Consider the following 16,640-nt stretch of genomic DNA (forward strand, 5'->3'; position numbering starts at 1 on the left):
GCCCTAGGAGCATAGCGGCTTGCAGATAGGCAGAGTGGGTTGCTGCAGCAGCGGGAGAGACTCGTGTTGTGCTGAGGCAGAGGTTGATGTATGTGGGGGGTCCCCCAGCACCACTTCAGGATTGGTTGCTCAGACTTCTGTCTGAACTTAGAGACAGCATGCCAACACATTCCCCCAACACACACACTGTCTCTGTCTCTTACCCCCCGACACACACACACACACTCAACCCCTCCACCCCACACACTTCAGTTGAAAAGCAAGTGGCAATCTAATAGGATGCCCATGGAATGATGGGACTGAGAAATATGCATCATGTGATGCTGTACCTGCCCTATGAGGCATTGCAAACCCTTCCCAAAGCACCCTGCAGCCAGTTGCGCAGTGGGATAGAAAACAGTGCACTCTGTGTCAATGCAAGAGCTGATAGTGTGGATGCACTCTGATGACACAAGGAGCAGTGTGGACATGCAACTGCAGTTTAAAGCAGTGTAACTTTTTGTCAACAAAACTCTGTAGTGTGTGTAGACAAGGCCTAGGACTCATAAAAGGGTGCACATGGAGATGTGTCATCTGGTCAAGATGACTCCAGAGCAGTAAAGAGCACAGAGGTAAACACAGGCTGACCTGGGTGCGAAGCAATGCACTGGAGAATAGCAGTGAGAGGACTGCCAGAAGCGGTATAGAGGTAATCCAAACAAACCTTATACCGGTAGAACTAATTCCAGAGTATAGTAGCATCACTTCCAAAGAGGATCATTGAAGTGGGACAGCAGATAAATAAAGAACTTCTGCTTGTGAACTCAATACAATTTATGCCAAAATAGCTAAAGTCATAACTAGGTTAGACAGAATTCTATTTTAATTTTTCATCATTTCCACATTCTACCCACCAAGACAACAGAAGAGTTTCCACCTACACATTTGTGTGAGTCCCTTAGTACAGCCATGTGGACACTCAGCACTTTGGGCATGTTCCTCCACAGGCCCACTGGAATTATGTTTACATTATGCTATGTTAAATCAATAGCATTTTATCATGTACAACTCAACTGAAAAATTGCATTGCGCTGCAGCTCCCCTTTCCCTAACATTGATCATCAATACAATCCAAACACAAACACACTGCCTTCATTTAACTGGCTACAGGACATTCATTTTCCACCACTACACTCTGACATCAAAGTAAGAGCACAACAGCTGTTCATAATATACAGGAAATCCCTCTACCTCTCAGCCTTAGTTGAGGATCTTCCCCTGGCTTTCACAAATGTTGTGCAAAACACAGCAACCATCTATCAAGTGAGACAGAGACTGCTCAGCAGCTTCCAGCCTTCTCAGGGGGTTCCACCTCCTTCCCTTCAGTCTTCCAAATGCCCATTTCACTGGAAAGCTGCAGCTGCTCAGAGTATAGTTAAACAGCTCCTTTGTCCTGTCCATGGGGCCAGGAAAATGATTCATAAGCCAGGAAGGCAGTGGATAAACTGGCTCTGAAAATGACAGGAGTGGAGGCAGAAAAGAGTTGGATGGCAGGTGATTGTCAAAGTAAAAGAACTAAATAAGTATAAAAGTTCATAATTGGGAGAAACCATTAATGAGATGGAATTATTAATGAATTGCTTCTTATACAACTATTTCAGGAAAACCAAACCAACAAACAGATTGATTGATTATGGTTATTAATGAGACTGCAGTGGACCAAAATCGGTGATGAATCCTGGTCATGTGCCACCTGAGGCATGTTGCACATATGCAAAGAAGAATGAGACTGCAATCCAGGAGTAACCACTTAAAAATGAACAACGGATTCTGCTTCCTTTACACTAAATTACAGCCCAAAACAAAACAACTGAACTCAAATTTAAAATAGGGAAACATTTATTTAAGTACTCAAAACTGGTTGAAGAAACCAACAAAAAATTAAATCCACAAGGATTATCCAAATGAGACACACCAACTGAAAAAAGGTAAATAAAACAAATGATACAATGTATGAACTCTTAAAATAATCTCTTAACTAACATGACATTCTAAAAAGTATATTATAAATATAATACATAATCTTCAAGAAAACATTTTCTAAAAACATATCAGATAACTAAATATAAGATCAGCAAAAAATAAAAATTACAAAAATAAAATAGCTCATAAAACAAATCAAAAAAATCAAAATAAAATTGGAAGAACTAAATAAATAAAATAGTTACATATAAATAATCTTGATCAAAACAATAGAATCTGATATGTGGACAAAGTGAAAAAACAAAACTAATAAAAAGCTATAAAGCATCAGATAGCATAATAGCAGTTTGGCAGCATAGAAGCAGCTTGAGACTAGCATAGTTGGTCATACATTAACCAGCAGGGCATCCAATGCAGATGTAGCAGCAGCATAAGCAAGCAGCAGCAGGCTAGTTAGAGTTATCAGTATCAGGAGGCAAGGTTCTCAGGCTGAGGATGCAGGTGTGGAAAGCAGAGACTGGAGAAACTGGCAAGGAAGGAAGCCATTCTTCACAGTTGTTGTTTCAGAAAAAACTGGTGTTTTTAAATTTTGAAAATTGGAGCTCAGCAGTCTCTCTCTGAAGTCTGGTCTAAAGTTTTTTTTGGAGCTGATGGCCCCAAAAAATGTGTTTGTGTGTGGCCCAGGAGGTGAAAGTGTTCTCCCACAGGTTTTTGTATATAAACCTGTAGGAGAACACTTCAACCTCCCTGGCCACACAATAGCAGATTTTAAGGTGGCCATCCTCCAGCAAAAAAACTTTAGGACCAGACTCCAGAGAGAAACTGCTGAGCTCCAATTCATTTGCAAATTTAACACCATCAGTTTAGGACTAAACAAAGACTGTGAATGGCTTGCCAATTACAGAACCAGTTTCTCCTCCCTTGGTTTTCACACCTCAGCTGCTGGAACAGGGCCCCATCCTCCCTGATTGATCTAACCTCGTTATCTCTAGCCTGCTTCTTGCTTGCTTATATATACACACCTGCCCCTGGAAATTTCCACTGCTTGCATCCGAAGAAGTGGGTATTCACCCACGAAAGCTCATGCTGCAAAACATCTGTTAGTCTATAAGGTGCCACAGGATTCTTTGCTGCTTCTACTGAAAGTAGTGTAGACAGCACAAAAATCTACCAAAACCATTACTACTTCTTTTATTTCTGTCTTTAAAAGGTGAGGCTAAGCCTGATTTAAGGCAAATTTGCAAGTCATACGATCACCACAGCTCGAAATTCAGCAGTGTTTAGACACACATATCTAGTTGAAAATGGTTACAATGACACATATAATAAACGGGTACAAGAATCACCCAATTTGATTATTATACAGCAATGCAGATTAGAGAGGATTAGCTTTGGTTTGATGGAGGTAATAGGCAATTTTACAAGGGTGAAAGTTCAGAAAGCAGTTTGATTAACTAAAGTATTCAAATTAAAGTTAGTCAAGGAGACTGAGGGAGTTTCCTTAGACAGTTGAAAGGTGCTATTGCAGGGAGATCCTGGTATTTGAGTTAATTGGCAGGGGTGAAAAGAGAGAGTGACATTATTAACGGTAATTCCATACACCAATAGGTAAACATTGTAACATTCAAATATAAAAAGAGAACTATCACAAAGTACCATACCCTGCTACTGGTAAATAAAATTGACAAATGTAAAATAAGAACTAGTTAAATTCCTACTCCAAAATTGGGAAAAGGTTTGTGTGGAGTGTAAGATATAAACATATTAGATCATTCTGGTAGTTAGAAACACACAACACAACTGAAGTTTGTACAAAATTATTCTAAAGTTTAGAATACACACAAATAAAGACTGACGTGAGATTTTTGAAGTTAGAAGATAACTTCTCTCACACACAGTGTAATGTTGCAAGGGTGGCATTTAATTCTCACTCACACAAGCAAAAACTGCACAGCTGGAAGTGCTGAGGGAAAAATCAAGGGAAGAGTACAGCAATGATTAACAAAGTTGCTAGTTCTTAGTAACACTTCAAGATAGGACCTGAAACAAGACAACAAAAGTATTAATTTCCACAACGATACAATAACACAGTCAGCACAGCTGAGATTTAGTTATGTCCTCATCAAACCAAAAATTTGAAGGGTAGCTCTTTTAAGCAGTAAGCCAGATAATTTAGTAAGCAAAGTTAAGAGCATCCAGCACCACACCCCCACAGTGTGAACAATAAGTTTGGCAGCTACAGGTTATAGCATGCAATCTAAAGCAGTCAAAACCTGCAACGTTGTCAGATTCAAACCCTATCTTACTCTAGTTGTGGTCTTTAAGGAACACAACTTTCTTTGAAGCACAGAAAATCCCTATGCAATTGTAGCAGCCAACTTTGATTTCCTAAATCTTTCTGCACTTTCAAGCAGGTACAATTTCTCACCCTTCCTTCTGTTGTTCAGTGTAAAGCCTTCTTTGTAGTGAGACTTGGGATCTTACGATCATTGGAGAAGGGGGATTGGATCCAAAGTCACCCACCTTATAGGTGGATGCCCTGACCCCCAGGCTGTGGAACCATTCTCACACTCACTCTGGCCCAATGATTCCTTAAGTATTTATATACAGTAGAACTGCTTCGCTAGGGGAGACAATGAGATACTCATCAGACTATCCCATACCTTGGTAGCCCAAGATCCCTGTTCAAATCTCTTTGCCTCAGCAGGTGATGGGGGGACATAAACTAGGTGTCTCCCACATCCTGGGTGAATAAAATAACCATGAAGCTAAAGGTTATGAAGGAGCTCCTCCATCTGCTTCCTCCCCAGCTGTGTTGTGTGGAGATAGGTGGCCTCTGAATGTGACTTCTGTATCAAACCCCATTAGCAGAGGAACATCTAAATTCCCCAGTTCCTGACTTGAAGGAAGAGTTGGCATCTATCTCCATAAAAGGGATGCGGCTTAGAAGACTCCTTTGCCAGTGGCATCCTCCACTGGGCAGCTTAGGTGGCTTCCCACCTAGTATGCTGGGTTCTGTGCCAAGATTTCTTTTAAAAAGCAAAGTTGCACTAATGTTTTGGGTTTTCTTTTAAGACTTTTATTGTTGTTGGATTTTTTTTTAACAAAGTTGCAGCCAGCCTGTTTTTTGGCTTAATTCTAAATGACCTGAAAATCAAAAAGGAATCCTACAAAAAGTGGAAACATGGTCAGATTAATAAGGAGTAGTACAAAAGAACAGCACAAGAACATAGGGACAAAAGCAGAAAGGTTAAGGCACAAAATGAGTTACACCTGGCAAGAGACAGAAAAGTCCATAATAGGAGGTTTTTAAATACATTAGGAGCAAGAGAAAGACAACAAAAAGTGTGGGCACTCTACTTAGTAGGAAGGGGAGCATCAATAGGTGCTTAATGCCTATTTTCCTTCAATCTTCACTTAAATGATTAATGATGACTAGATACTCAGCACAATTAATATTGGCAACTTGGGGAAAGAAAGCAAACCAAAATAGGGTAAGACCAGTTAAAGAATATTTAGATAAGTTAGATGTATTCCAGTCAGCAGGCCCTGATTAAATGAATCCCAGGGTAGGTAAAGAACTAGCTGAAGCAATCTCCAAGTCATTAGCAATTCTCTTTGACAATTCCTGGAGGACGGTGAGGCACCAAAAGATTGGCAAAGGGCAAACATGGTACCTACCTTTAAAAAAGGGGAAAAGAAGGACCTGGGGAATTATAGATCAGTCAGCCTATCTTCAGTAGATGTAAATATGCTGGAGCAAAGTATTAATCAATTTGTAAGCACCTGGGGGATAATAGGTTATAAGGCATAGTCACAACAGATTTGTCAAGAACAAATCATGCCAAACCAATTCAATTTCCTTCTTTGATAGGATTATTGACTTAGTGGCTGAGAGGAAGCAGTAGACATGTTATAACCTGATTTTAGTAAGGTTTTTGACATAGTTCCACATGACATTCTCATAGGCAAACTAGGGAAATGTGATCTAAAGGAAATTACTATAAGGTGGATGCACAACACTTTGAAAGACCATACTCAAAGAGTAGTTATCAATGGTTTGCTGTCAAAGGGAGAGATCGTATCTAGTGGATTCCCACCAGGGTCAGTCCTGGGTCTGGTACTATTCAATATTTTAATTAATGACCCGATAATGCAGTAGATTGTATGCTTATAAAATCTACAGATGACAGCATGCTAGAAGGGGTTGCAAGCACTTTGGAGGACAGTTTTAAAATTCAAAATGACCTTGACAAATTGGAGAATTGGTCTGGATTCAACAAGATGAAATTTAATAAAGACAAGTGCATAGTACTTCACTTAGGAAGAAAAAAGCAAATGCAGAACAATAAAATGGGAAACAACTGTGTAGATGGTAATACTACTGAAAAGAACCAGGGGGGAGGGAGAGGGAAGAGGGAGGGTATAGTGGACCGCAAACTGAATATGAGTCTTCAATGTGACAACTGCAAAAAAAGGCTAATATGATTCTGGGGTCTATTAACAGAAGTGTTATATGTAAAACACAGGAAGTAATTGTCCTGCTCTATTCAGCACTGGTGAGGCCCCAGCTGGAATACTGTGGACAAATTGGGGAGAGCTCAGAGGAGAGCAATAACAACGATAAAAGGTTTAGAAAACCTGACCTATGAGTAAAGATTTAAAAAACGGGCATGTTTAGTCTTGAGAACAGAAGACTGAGGGGTGACCTGATAACAGTCTTTCAATATGTTAAGAGCTGTTATAAAGGGGATGGTGAACAATTGTTCTCCATGTCCACTGAAGGTAGGACATGAAGTGATGGGCTTAATCTGCAGCAAGGGAGATTTAGGTGAGATATTAGGAAAAACTTTCTAAATATAAGGGTTGTTAAGCTCTTCAATTGGCTTCCAAGGGAGGTCGAGGAGTCCCCATCATCGGAAGCTTTTAAAAACAAATTGGACAAACACCGGTCAGGGATGGTCGAGGTTTACTTGGTGCACTGGCCACAGAGCAGGAGGCTGGACTTGATGACTTCTCAAGGTCCCTTCCAGCCCTGCAATTCTACAAATCTATGAGAAAGGGTTTTTTTTTTTCTCCAGGTTTTTTTGTTGTGCTTTGACTTTGGCTCCTCCTGCTGCCCAGCATGATTCACGAACACCCGTTCTGCAACTCTCCCTCATTTCTGCCTGACAGCCAGAGGACTCATTATTTCTTTTAAAAGTGAGCAGACGCATTAGATGAGCCATTCCACTTTTTATTTTTTAAGATTATAAATTTCACTGATGGGTTCGTCGTGGCTATTTGAAGAGCAAGATTTTTTTCCTTATTTCAGAATTGATAAGGGTTCGGAGTGGACTTCAGTACAGGTTAGGTTTCAGATGGGTTTAGTTTCCCTTCCTGTAGCTATGCTATTACTATTCCTTCTTGCATATCATTAAAAATCCTTCTGATTAGCTGATGGCCCAGAGAAGAGAGAGGGAGCTTTAAAGTATGGGAAGAACATTTCTTGTCCTGAAGCATGTAGAAAGACAATTTCACTTTCTTTTGGAAGTCAAGGATGTTGTTCCCCTGAGCAAACAGCACCCGCCCCCCACTGGGAATCATAGGTCTAAGGGTGTGGGTCAGATGTATATGGGTGGGGGTGGGGTGTGGATGTAAGGGGTACATGGTGAGGTATGTGTTGGAGTGTGTGGGGGGGGAGGAGTGCAATAAACAAATCTCATCACAACATGGGAATCTTATCTCAGCCTCTTGGCCTACACAGCTTTGTTCCAGGCATGTGATTTCATTCTCTGCTTTAATAACTAACTATTGCAGGTCCTCATTACAGGGCCACTCCAGCCTGGCCTGACCCTTTGAGGTTCATGGTACTCAATAGGTCTTATACACATGACCCATTCCTAGGGGTTGTGTCCTGTGTGGATTCTCTGATGTGTAATGAGGTTTGAGCTCTCACTGAAGCCTTTCCCACATTTAGCTCACTTAGAGAGTCTCTCTCCGCCACATGGGTTCTCTGATGCTTAATTAGGGTTGATTTCCGACTGAAGCTTTTCCCACAGTCGGAGCAGTTATACGGTCTCTCTCCTGTGTGGATTCTCTGATGTTGAATAAGGTTGGAACTTTGACTGAAGCTTTTCCTGCACTCATTGCATTTGTAGGGTCTGTCCTCAAGGTGGGTGCTCTGATGATTACAAAGGGCTGAGCTGCTACAGAAACTTTTCCCACAGTGAAGACACTTATAGGGTCTCTCTCCACTGTGGAGTCTCTGATGTTTCCTAAGGGCTGAGCTCGCATTGAAGCTTTTCCCACATTCGAGGCATTTAAAGGGTTTCTCGGCCATGTGGATTCTCTTGTGAGTAACAAGAGTTGACTTCAGTCTGAAGCTTTCCCCGCAGTCAGGGCAGTTATAGAGTCTCTCTCCCACATGAATTCTCTGATGTGTATAAAGGTTTGAACTTTGACTAAAGCTTTTCCCACATTCACTGCATTTGTAGGGTTTCTCTCCTGTGTGGGTCCTCTGGTGACTAGTAAGATGTGCACTGTGACCAAAGCTTTTCCCACACTCCGCACAGGTATAGGGTTTCTCTTCTGTGTGGATTCTCTGATGTGATAGAAGGGTTGATCTACGACTGAAGCTTTTCCTGCACTCGAGACATTCAAAGGGTTTCTCTCCCGTGTGGATTCTCTGATGTGACAGAAGGTTTGAACTCTGATTGAAGCTTTTCCCGCAGTCGGGACACTTATAGGGTTTTTCTCCTGTATGGATTCTCTGATGTTGAATAAGGTTGGAGCTCACACTGAAACTTTTCCCACACACGGGGCAGTCATAGGGTCTTTCTCCTGTGTGAGTTCTCTGATGTAATAGAAACTTTGAGCTCACACTGAAGCTTTTCCCACACTCATTACATTTGTAGGGTTTCTCCCCCATGTGGATTCTCTGATGGTGAATAAGGGTTAAGCTCTGACTGAAGCTTTTCCCACAGTCACCACATGAGTAGGGACTCTCTCCAGTGGGGATTCTCTGTTGAACAGTTTCTTTGATTTTTTTGATGCCTCTGTTCTTGTGAGTGGATTTACCCAGTCTCTCCTCTGAGTGGTTTCCCTGCTTCCTTTTTGGTCTCCGCTGAATTTCACAGGCTTCTCCCTGCTCAGGACTCTGGGAACCATGCCCTTCAGCTCTTCCTGATACTGTCCCCTGTGGTTCCATTTGCTCAGGACCTTCCTGCTGAGGATTTTCCTCCTCGTTCTCACTCACCATCCCATCACCTGCTGGGACAGAGAGCAAATCCAGACAGGAGTCAGTCCCTGTGCCGGGGACCTCAGAAAGAGGAATAGGAAAGGGGAGAACAAACCCAAATAACAGCTGGGGAGATTGAACTATCAGGAGCTGAATCCTGCTCCCCCCATACCCTTTCCCATAGGAGGGGACCCAACCTTCCTCCACATGCTGTGAGCACAGATGAAGGCAGGGGCTGAAGGGTCAGACAAGCTTGATGAAAATGCATCCATGACATCTACCAGGATGACAGAATAACTGATTTCTGAGTAAGTTTAACTGATTTTTCACCTGTGTGGGGGTCTCTCAGAATCTCCCTTTCCTCATAGTCCCGGAGATTGGAAATGCACAGCCTCTCCCCTTGTTCCAGCTGGGAGATCACGTCAGGTTTGGAAACTGGAAATCCTGCTTGGCAGAGGAGGTGAGGAAACAAGTGTTGATCTTGGTCATTAAGCTCAGGCCTGTTACTACTTCCAAACCAAGGATCTGAGCAGCCCACCCGGAGAGGCTTCTTCCTCTCCCTACCCCCAACCCTACGGGGACTGGGCTATAAATCATTCAAGATCCCATGATGCACTGGTCTGGAGCAAGGGTTCACTCACTCTGCCTAGGGAATGGCCCTGACTTATTCCCCTGAGGAGCTGAGCAGAGTTGCTACACTCTGAAGGTACCTGGGGTACAACTTAGCCTCCATCATTTACAGTCACATCTCCCTCCCACCACCACCACTTCTATATCCCTTCTCAACACAAGGCAGAACAGGAGGATATTACTCAGACCATCAACTGTTTGGTATGGAGACTCTCTCCTAGTCTGCATCCATGCATCACCTAGCTCCACAGGGCTGTGTCACCTGATTGGGGACCCTAGATTCTCCCCCAATGACAACCTGATCAGAAATAAACAGAGGAAACACCACCCAGGGCCTGGAAAAAGATCACTAGACACCTGCTCCCTGTCCAACACAGGGAGCAAAAAGCTCTCTATGAGTCACGATGGACCAGCAAAAGGGCCCCCATACGCTTGCTGATCAACTGTCATTCAGCCCTTCCCCATTATCCATAAGACCCGATCTGCCACTGCTGGGGCCCGGCTGGCTCATACCTCAGGCCCAGAATTTGCTTTTCCTACCCCCTTAGCCTGCTCCATACACCTCAAACCCAGAGAGGACAGCTCTGGCTGTGGAGTAGATGTTCTTCTCCCACCTTGGCTCAAATCATAGAATCATAGAAATGTGCTGCTGAAAAGAACATCAAGAACTCATCTGTCCCAGCCCCCTACCCTGGCAGATGTTTGTCTATCCTGTTCTTCAAAGCAACCAGTGACTGGCTCTTTGTCTACACTGGAGATAGAATGACAAAACTTTTGTCTTTCAGAGGTGTTAAATACCCCCACCACCCGAAAGACAAAAGTTTTGCCATGACAAATGCCAGTGTGAACAGCACGCTGTCGATAGGAGTGCTCTCCTAAAAACCTGTGTAGTGTAGACAAAGCCTGGGATTTCACAACTTCCTTGGTAACCTGTTCCATTACCTAACTGTCCTTACAGATAGAAAGTTTTTCTAATATGAAACCTAAATCTCCCTTGCTGCAGGTTAAACCCATCACTTCATGTCCTACGTTCTGTGGAGAACAATCGATCACCTTCCTCTTCATAACACCCCTTCCCACATTTGAAGACTGGTATCAGGTCTCCCACTCAGTCTTCTTTTCTCAAGACTAAACACGTCCACTTCTTTTTGCCTTTTTGCATAGGTCAGGCTTTCGAAACCTTTAATACTTTTTTTTGCTCTCCTCTATACTCTCTTCAATTTGTCCACATCTTTCCAAAAGTGAGGCACCCAGAAGTGTCCACAGTACTCCAAATGAGTCCTCGTCAGTGCCAAGTAGAGAGGGACAATTACCTATCATGTCATACATATGACTCAGCCTAGCATGATATTAGCCTTTTTTGCAGTTACATCACATTGTTGGCTCACATTCAATTTGTGATCCACTGTAACTCCCAAATGTTTTTCTACAGCACTACTTCCTAGCCAGTTATTGTTGCACATTGTGTATTTCTGCATTTGATTTATCCTTCCTCAGTGTAACACTTTTGGACTTGATTTATTCTTGACAAATCAATGTTGGCTATTACTTATCCACTAGGTGCTTACAAATTGATTGTTTAATAATTTGGTTCAATGTCTATACAGGTATCAAAGTTAGGCTGATTGGCCTATAATTCGCAAGTCGTCTTTGTTCCCCTTTTTAATAATAAGTACTATGTTTGCCCTTCTCCAGTCTCTGGGACCTCACCTGTCCTCCATGAATTCTCAAAGATAATGTTAATAGTTTCGAGATTGCTTCAGCTAGTTCCTTAAGTATCCCAGGGTGAATTTTGTCAGTCCCCATTGACTTAAAGAATATTTAAGTTAGATGTATTCAATCTGTTCTTTCTCTACTCTGGCTTGTGTTCCTTCCCCCATTGTTTTTTATATTAGTTCTATTAAGCATCTGGTCAACATTAACTTTTTGACTAAACACTAAAGGAAAATAGGAATTAACAACTCAGCCTTCTTGATGTTATCATTTTTAGCTCTCTTTCCACTCCAAGTAGTGGGCCTACACTGTCGTTTGTTTTTCTCTTGCTCCTCATGTATTTACAGGACCACTTCTTATTGCCTTTTATGTCCCTTGCTATTTGTAATGTGCCTCAGACTTTTTGATTTTCTCACTACATGCCTCTGCTGTTATTTCATACTCCTCCTTAGCAAGTTGTCCATGTTTCTACTTTTTGCAGGATTCCTTTTCAATGTTCATGTCATTTAAGACCTCCTGATACAGCGATATTGGCCCCTTGCTATTCTTCCTATCTTTCCGTGTTATTGGGATATGCTTTTGGCTTGTAAATATTGTCTCTGAGAAACTGCCAGCTCTCCTGAACTCCTTTTTCCCTTAGATTTCTTCCTATGGGACCATACATACCAAGTTCTCAGAGTTTGTGAAAGTCTGCTTTTTGGAAGAACATTGTTCTTATTCTGCTAATTTCACTCCTTCTTTTCCTTAGATGCAGGACAACTCCATCCAAAGAAATCCCACCAAGCGAATCCCCATAGTCCCCCAGGTTCCTAGTCGAGCATCTCTCTTATAGTTAGTGCTTGAGTCACTTTGGTGCTTGGTGAATAGGGAAGTTTGCTGAATTGGGACTTGACCAAATTTCTAACTAATCTACAGATCTGCAAACACAGATTATCAGATGTAAAGGCCGGAAGGGAGTATTATGATTATCTAGTCTGACCTCTTGTATGTTAGACAGGTCAGACAACCTTACCCAGGATTCCTGCATCAAGCCCATATCTTGTGATTGAGCTAGACTATATTTATTAGAATGAGACATCCAAGCTTAAATCAAAGACGCCCAGTGATGGAGAATCCACCACACCCCAGAGTAAGTAATTCCAGTGGTTAATCCACCTCACTGTTAAACATCTGCACTTTATGACTGGTCTGAATTTATCCAACTTCAGCTTCCAGCCACTGGATCTCCTTCTGATTTTGTCTGCTAGATTAAGCAGCCCTCTGCTGTCAGAAATCTCCCTCTGTAGATACCTAAGGTTTCTGTTTAAAATACCGCTTAATCTTCTCCTGGATAAACTCAATAAACTGAGCTCTTTAAGTCTCACGCTCTAAGGCACATTTTCCAAACTTGAAATCATTCTTGTGGCACTTTTATGAACACCTTGCCAATTTGTGAATATTCTTCTAACCTCCCTGGACAGTCCCCCCGACATTCACACAGTATAGGGACAGACTCACAGAATACTCTCAGACCACCAATTACTTCAGCCCCGAAAACAGCCCCTCTCAGTGCGAGGAACCATCATGGGCAAGAAGAAACACCAGGACCAACATCCTCCTTCCAAGAACTCGGCACCTTGGCAGAAGAAGAAGCTCTAGAGACACTAATGGCAACCAGCCTCATGACTCTGGTCCATGGCCTTCCTGACAGGCAGAAGAGTCTGAAACATCTGGCACCTCCTGCTAACCTATCTGGCTCAGGCAGAATGCAATCAAGATGGAGATAAAGTGCACTTAAAAATCTTGGTTCTGGGAAGAGTAGCACCATCAACATGTCCCTCAATCTTCTATCCTGTGGGAAGGGACAGTCTCACAGACACATGATCTAGGGACTAATAGGACTGATCATCACAGAAATATGGGGGACCAATTAAGAATCCTGAAGAAAAACTGACCCAGATGCTACTGAGACCCCACAGCTTCTAATATCCAAGGGGACAGGAATCCTTACCCAGTGAGGTCACAGTCTCATAATTCTCCTGCATAACCTCCCTATACAGGGCTCTCTGACCCAGGTCCAGCAGGGCCCATTCTTCCTCGCTGAAATACACAGCAACCTCCTCGAAGGTCACTGGCTCCGCTGCAGCCATTTTCCTTCCTTGTCTCTCCATGGATGGGATGAACTGGAGCAAATGTGGATTTTATTTTGCAGCCTGTCAGAGTGAGAAGGGTGATAGGGAAGGTTTCAGAAGGGGGTTAATACATTACACACCCCGATTTCCCCTAGACTCCTTCCCTGCCAATAGATACTCTAGACTCTGTCATCCTGGAGAATGCTTGAGCCAACACACTAAAAAACAAAACAAAACAAAAAAACAGCCCAAAGTTAAGTCCCAAATCCATAGTCAAGTCTCTCAATAAGTGGCCTGCACTTCAAGAATGCTGAGCCTGCCACATTGGGTCTGTTCTGAGTGTCCAGCCTTGCTGATAATCAGGCCAATGACTGAGCTGCCTGAACACATGTTTCTACATTAGTCTCCTGTTTTTTAAGGATCCTGGCTTTCATCATTTTATTTACAGCCCAGCCCCTCCCACAAGGACTAAACCCACAGAGGCTTTTAAAGACTGTTAGTGAAAGAGAGTAAGTGAAGTCAATGGGACCACTGAGATGCTTAATATTAAATATGTGTGAGTGGTTGCAGGATGAGTTCTGAAGATTCATACAGCTTAAGGCCAGAAAGGACTAGGAGATCATCTAGTCTAACCTTCTGTATGTCACAGTCCCTTGCATTTTACCCCATTACCCAGTTCTGACCTGCATTTGTCTAAAGTATATTTGTCAGAAAAGCATCCAATGTTTATTTGAAGACATCAAGAGATGGAGAATCCACCACTTCCTTTGGTCATTTGTTCCAGTGGTTAATCACTTTCACCCTGTGGGGTGGGCAGGTCCAGCCCAAACCAGGAAGTCTAGGTAGCAATGAAAGAACCCTGCTACCAGAGCCCCATGAGCCCATGTTGGCTAGGGTTTTCTTTTGCTGTGTAGACATACCCTCTGTGGCGCAAAAGCTGGTCTCTCTCATGAACAGAAGTTGGTCCAGTAAGATATTACCTCACCCACCTTGTCTCTTGAATAGGAATTCTCAATCAAATGTAAAAATTTTACCCAAATTCTTAAGGGACTAGAATTAGTTTAAAAAATAAAATGGTAAAATCGTAATTTGCTCTTTTCCCAGGCCCCTTCTCAAAAACAAGCTAAGTGTTTTCCCATATCAAACTTTCCAAATAAATTCACCCAGGACAGAGACTCTCTGCCCTAAGATGAACATAGGAATTGTCAGTCTGTGTCATACCTGAGGCCTGTCTAGTAACTCTGTGTGTGTTATAAGGAACTGGAAAGGTTCCTTTAGACTAAAACGGTGCAGCCAACACTGTCAGTGTCACTGTGCTCCAGCTATACTGAAAGAGCAGAATCAAAGGAGCCACTTTGGGGATCCCGCCTGACACTATTCCCAGGGCAGCGCATCCCCCCAGCAGCGCGGGGGACCAGGCAGAGGCAGGAACTGGCTTTTCCTCTCCCTGCTCCTCCCCTTCTCCCCCGGAAAGTCCATGTGCCCCGGGGGCTGCAGGGAATGGGGCTGGGCAGGGCTGGGAGCCGGGACCTCCCTCCCCACTGATCGCTCCTGCTGCCCCTGCCAGGCTCTGCCCCTGTCTCCCTCCCGCCCCCTCCCCTCGGGCTGGGAGACTCGGTCCCTGGCCCGGCCCGGGGCGTTCGCTCCCCGGAGCTGGCTCGGCTCCTGCAGGGGATCAGGGGGCAGAGCCTGGGGGAAGATCAGGGAGGGCAGCAGCTCTGGGACTCGCAGACCCCCGCCCCCCGGGAGCAGAGCTGGGGCGAGGAGGGGCCGTTGGTGCAGAGTCACTTTCCTGCCCGGCCCCAGCCCTTCCCCCGGGTCTCGCCCCTCACCTGCAGGCTCCGGCTCAGGGGCTGGTGTCGGCAGAGCCCGGGGCTGCCCCAGGGGCTGGTTCCAGCCCCCGCAGAAAGTCCCCAGGGCACAGAGGGGGGTTAGCGCAGGTCTGTCCCCGTACAGACCCCGCTGGGGAGCGAGCAGCAGCTCCCGGCTCACAATGGAGCTGGAGGCAGCAGTCAGTGTTTGACCCAGGAAGTCCAACCCCCACCTGTGCAGCAGCAAGAGCCAGAGCAACCTCCCCTCCCAGCACTAAGCAGAGCAGCAGTCTGGCGTTACACTGTTAACCCTCAGCTGCTGGATGCCTTCTCTCCTTCCTGAACCAAGAGAAACCCACAGCGTGTAGACACAGAGTCCTGGAGCAATACACTCCCTGGTGCCGTCCCGGGCTCTGAGAAGGCTCCTGTGTGGCCGCCTCCCTCGGCCACCCTGTGCTATTTATTTTGCTGTCCCAGCAGGAATGTCCCCTCCCCCTCGTCCCGGACAGGGATGCGGCCGAAGAATCAGGTAAGAAACTGCTTCCTGCCGCATTTGCTCCTTTGCGGGACCGAAACGAGGTTGCTCAGCGGCATCTGCTGAAGCCGCTGCTCTCACTCTGCCCTTCCTACCCTCCCAATCTGCTTCCTGCGGCAAGGAAATGGTGCTAAAAGTGGGAGAAAATGAGAGGGGAAAAAAGGGGAGAAATCGTGGAGGGGTAAAAAATGTGTCCGAAGGAGGAGAGAACTGGTGGAGGCAAGAGAAGGAGACGGTCAGATTAGGAAAAGTCAGGGCAAGGAGCAAGTACTGTTCTGATTGCCTGGATTGCACTCCCTTTCCTGTATCAGAGGGGTAGCCCTGTTAGATTGGATCTGTGAAAAGCAACAGAGTCCTGTGGCACCTTACAGACTAACAAATGTATTGGAGCATAAGCTTTCGTGGGTGAATACCGACTTCGTCAGACATGTATTTACCCACGAAAGCTTACTCTCCAATACATTTGTTAGTCTATAACGGGTGGGCAACCTCTGGCACTCGGCTCACCAAGGTAAGCATCCTGGCGGGCCAGGCCAGTTTGTTTACCTGCCACATCAGCAGGTTCGGCCAGTCGCGGCTCCCACTGGCTGTGGTTCACCATCCCAGGCCAATGGGTGCGGCAGGAAGTGGTGCAGGCAAGGGATGTGCTGGCCGCAGCT

The 16,640-nt window shown here is 44.4% G+C and overlaps 1 protein-coding gene across 1 annotated transcript in view; it reads right to left on the minus strand.

Moving 5' to 3' along the window:
- The window catches only part of LOC120382987 (zinc finger protein 420-like), a 99,899-nt gene extending 84,202 nt beyond the window's left edge, over window positions 1–15,697 (minus strand). Inside the window, exons 1-4 of the mRNA XM_039500527.1 lie at window positions 15,468–15,697; window positions 13,515–13,716; window positions 9,512–9,625; window positions 7,949–9,213 (exon numbers count right to left, since the gene is read on the minus strand). Coding sequence (XP_039356461.1) covers window positions 7,949–9,213; window positions 9,512–9,625; window positions 13,515–13,674 — 1,539 coding nt within the window. The 5' untranslated portion in view covers window positions 13,675–13,716; window positions 15,468–15,697. The remainder of the gene's footprint in view (window positions 1–7,948; window positions 9,214–9,511; window positions 9,626–13,514; window positions 13,717–15,467) is intronic.
- Window positions 15,698–16,640: the final 943 nt, after the last annotated feature.

Source organism: Mauremys reevesii, linkage group 15 (assembly GCF_016161935.1).
Source record: "Mauremys reevesii isolate NIE-2019 linkage group 15, ASM1616193v1, whole genome shotgun sequence".
NCBI classification, from domain to species: Eukaryota; Metazoa; Chordata; order Testudines; family Geoemydidae; genus Mauremys; species Mauremys reevesii.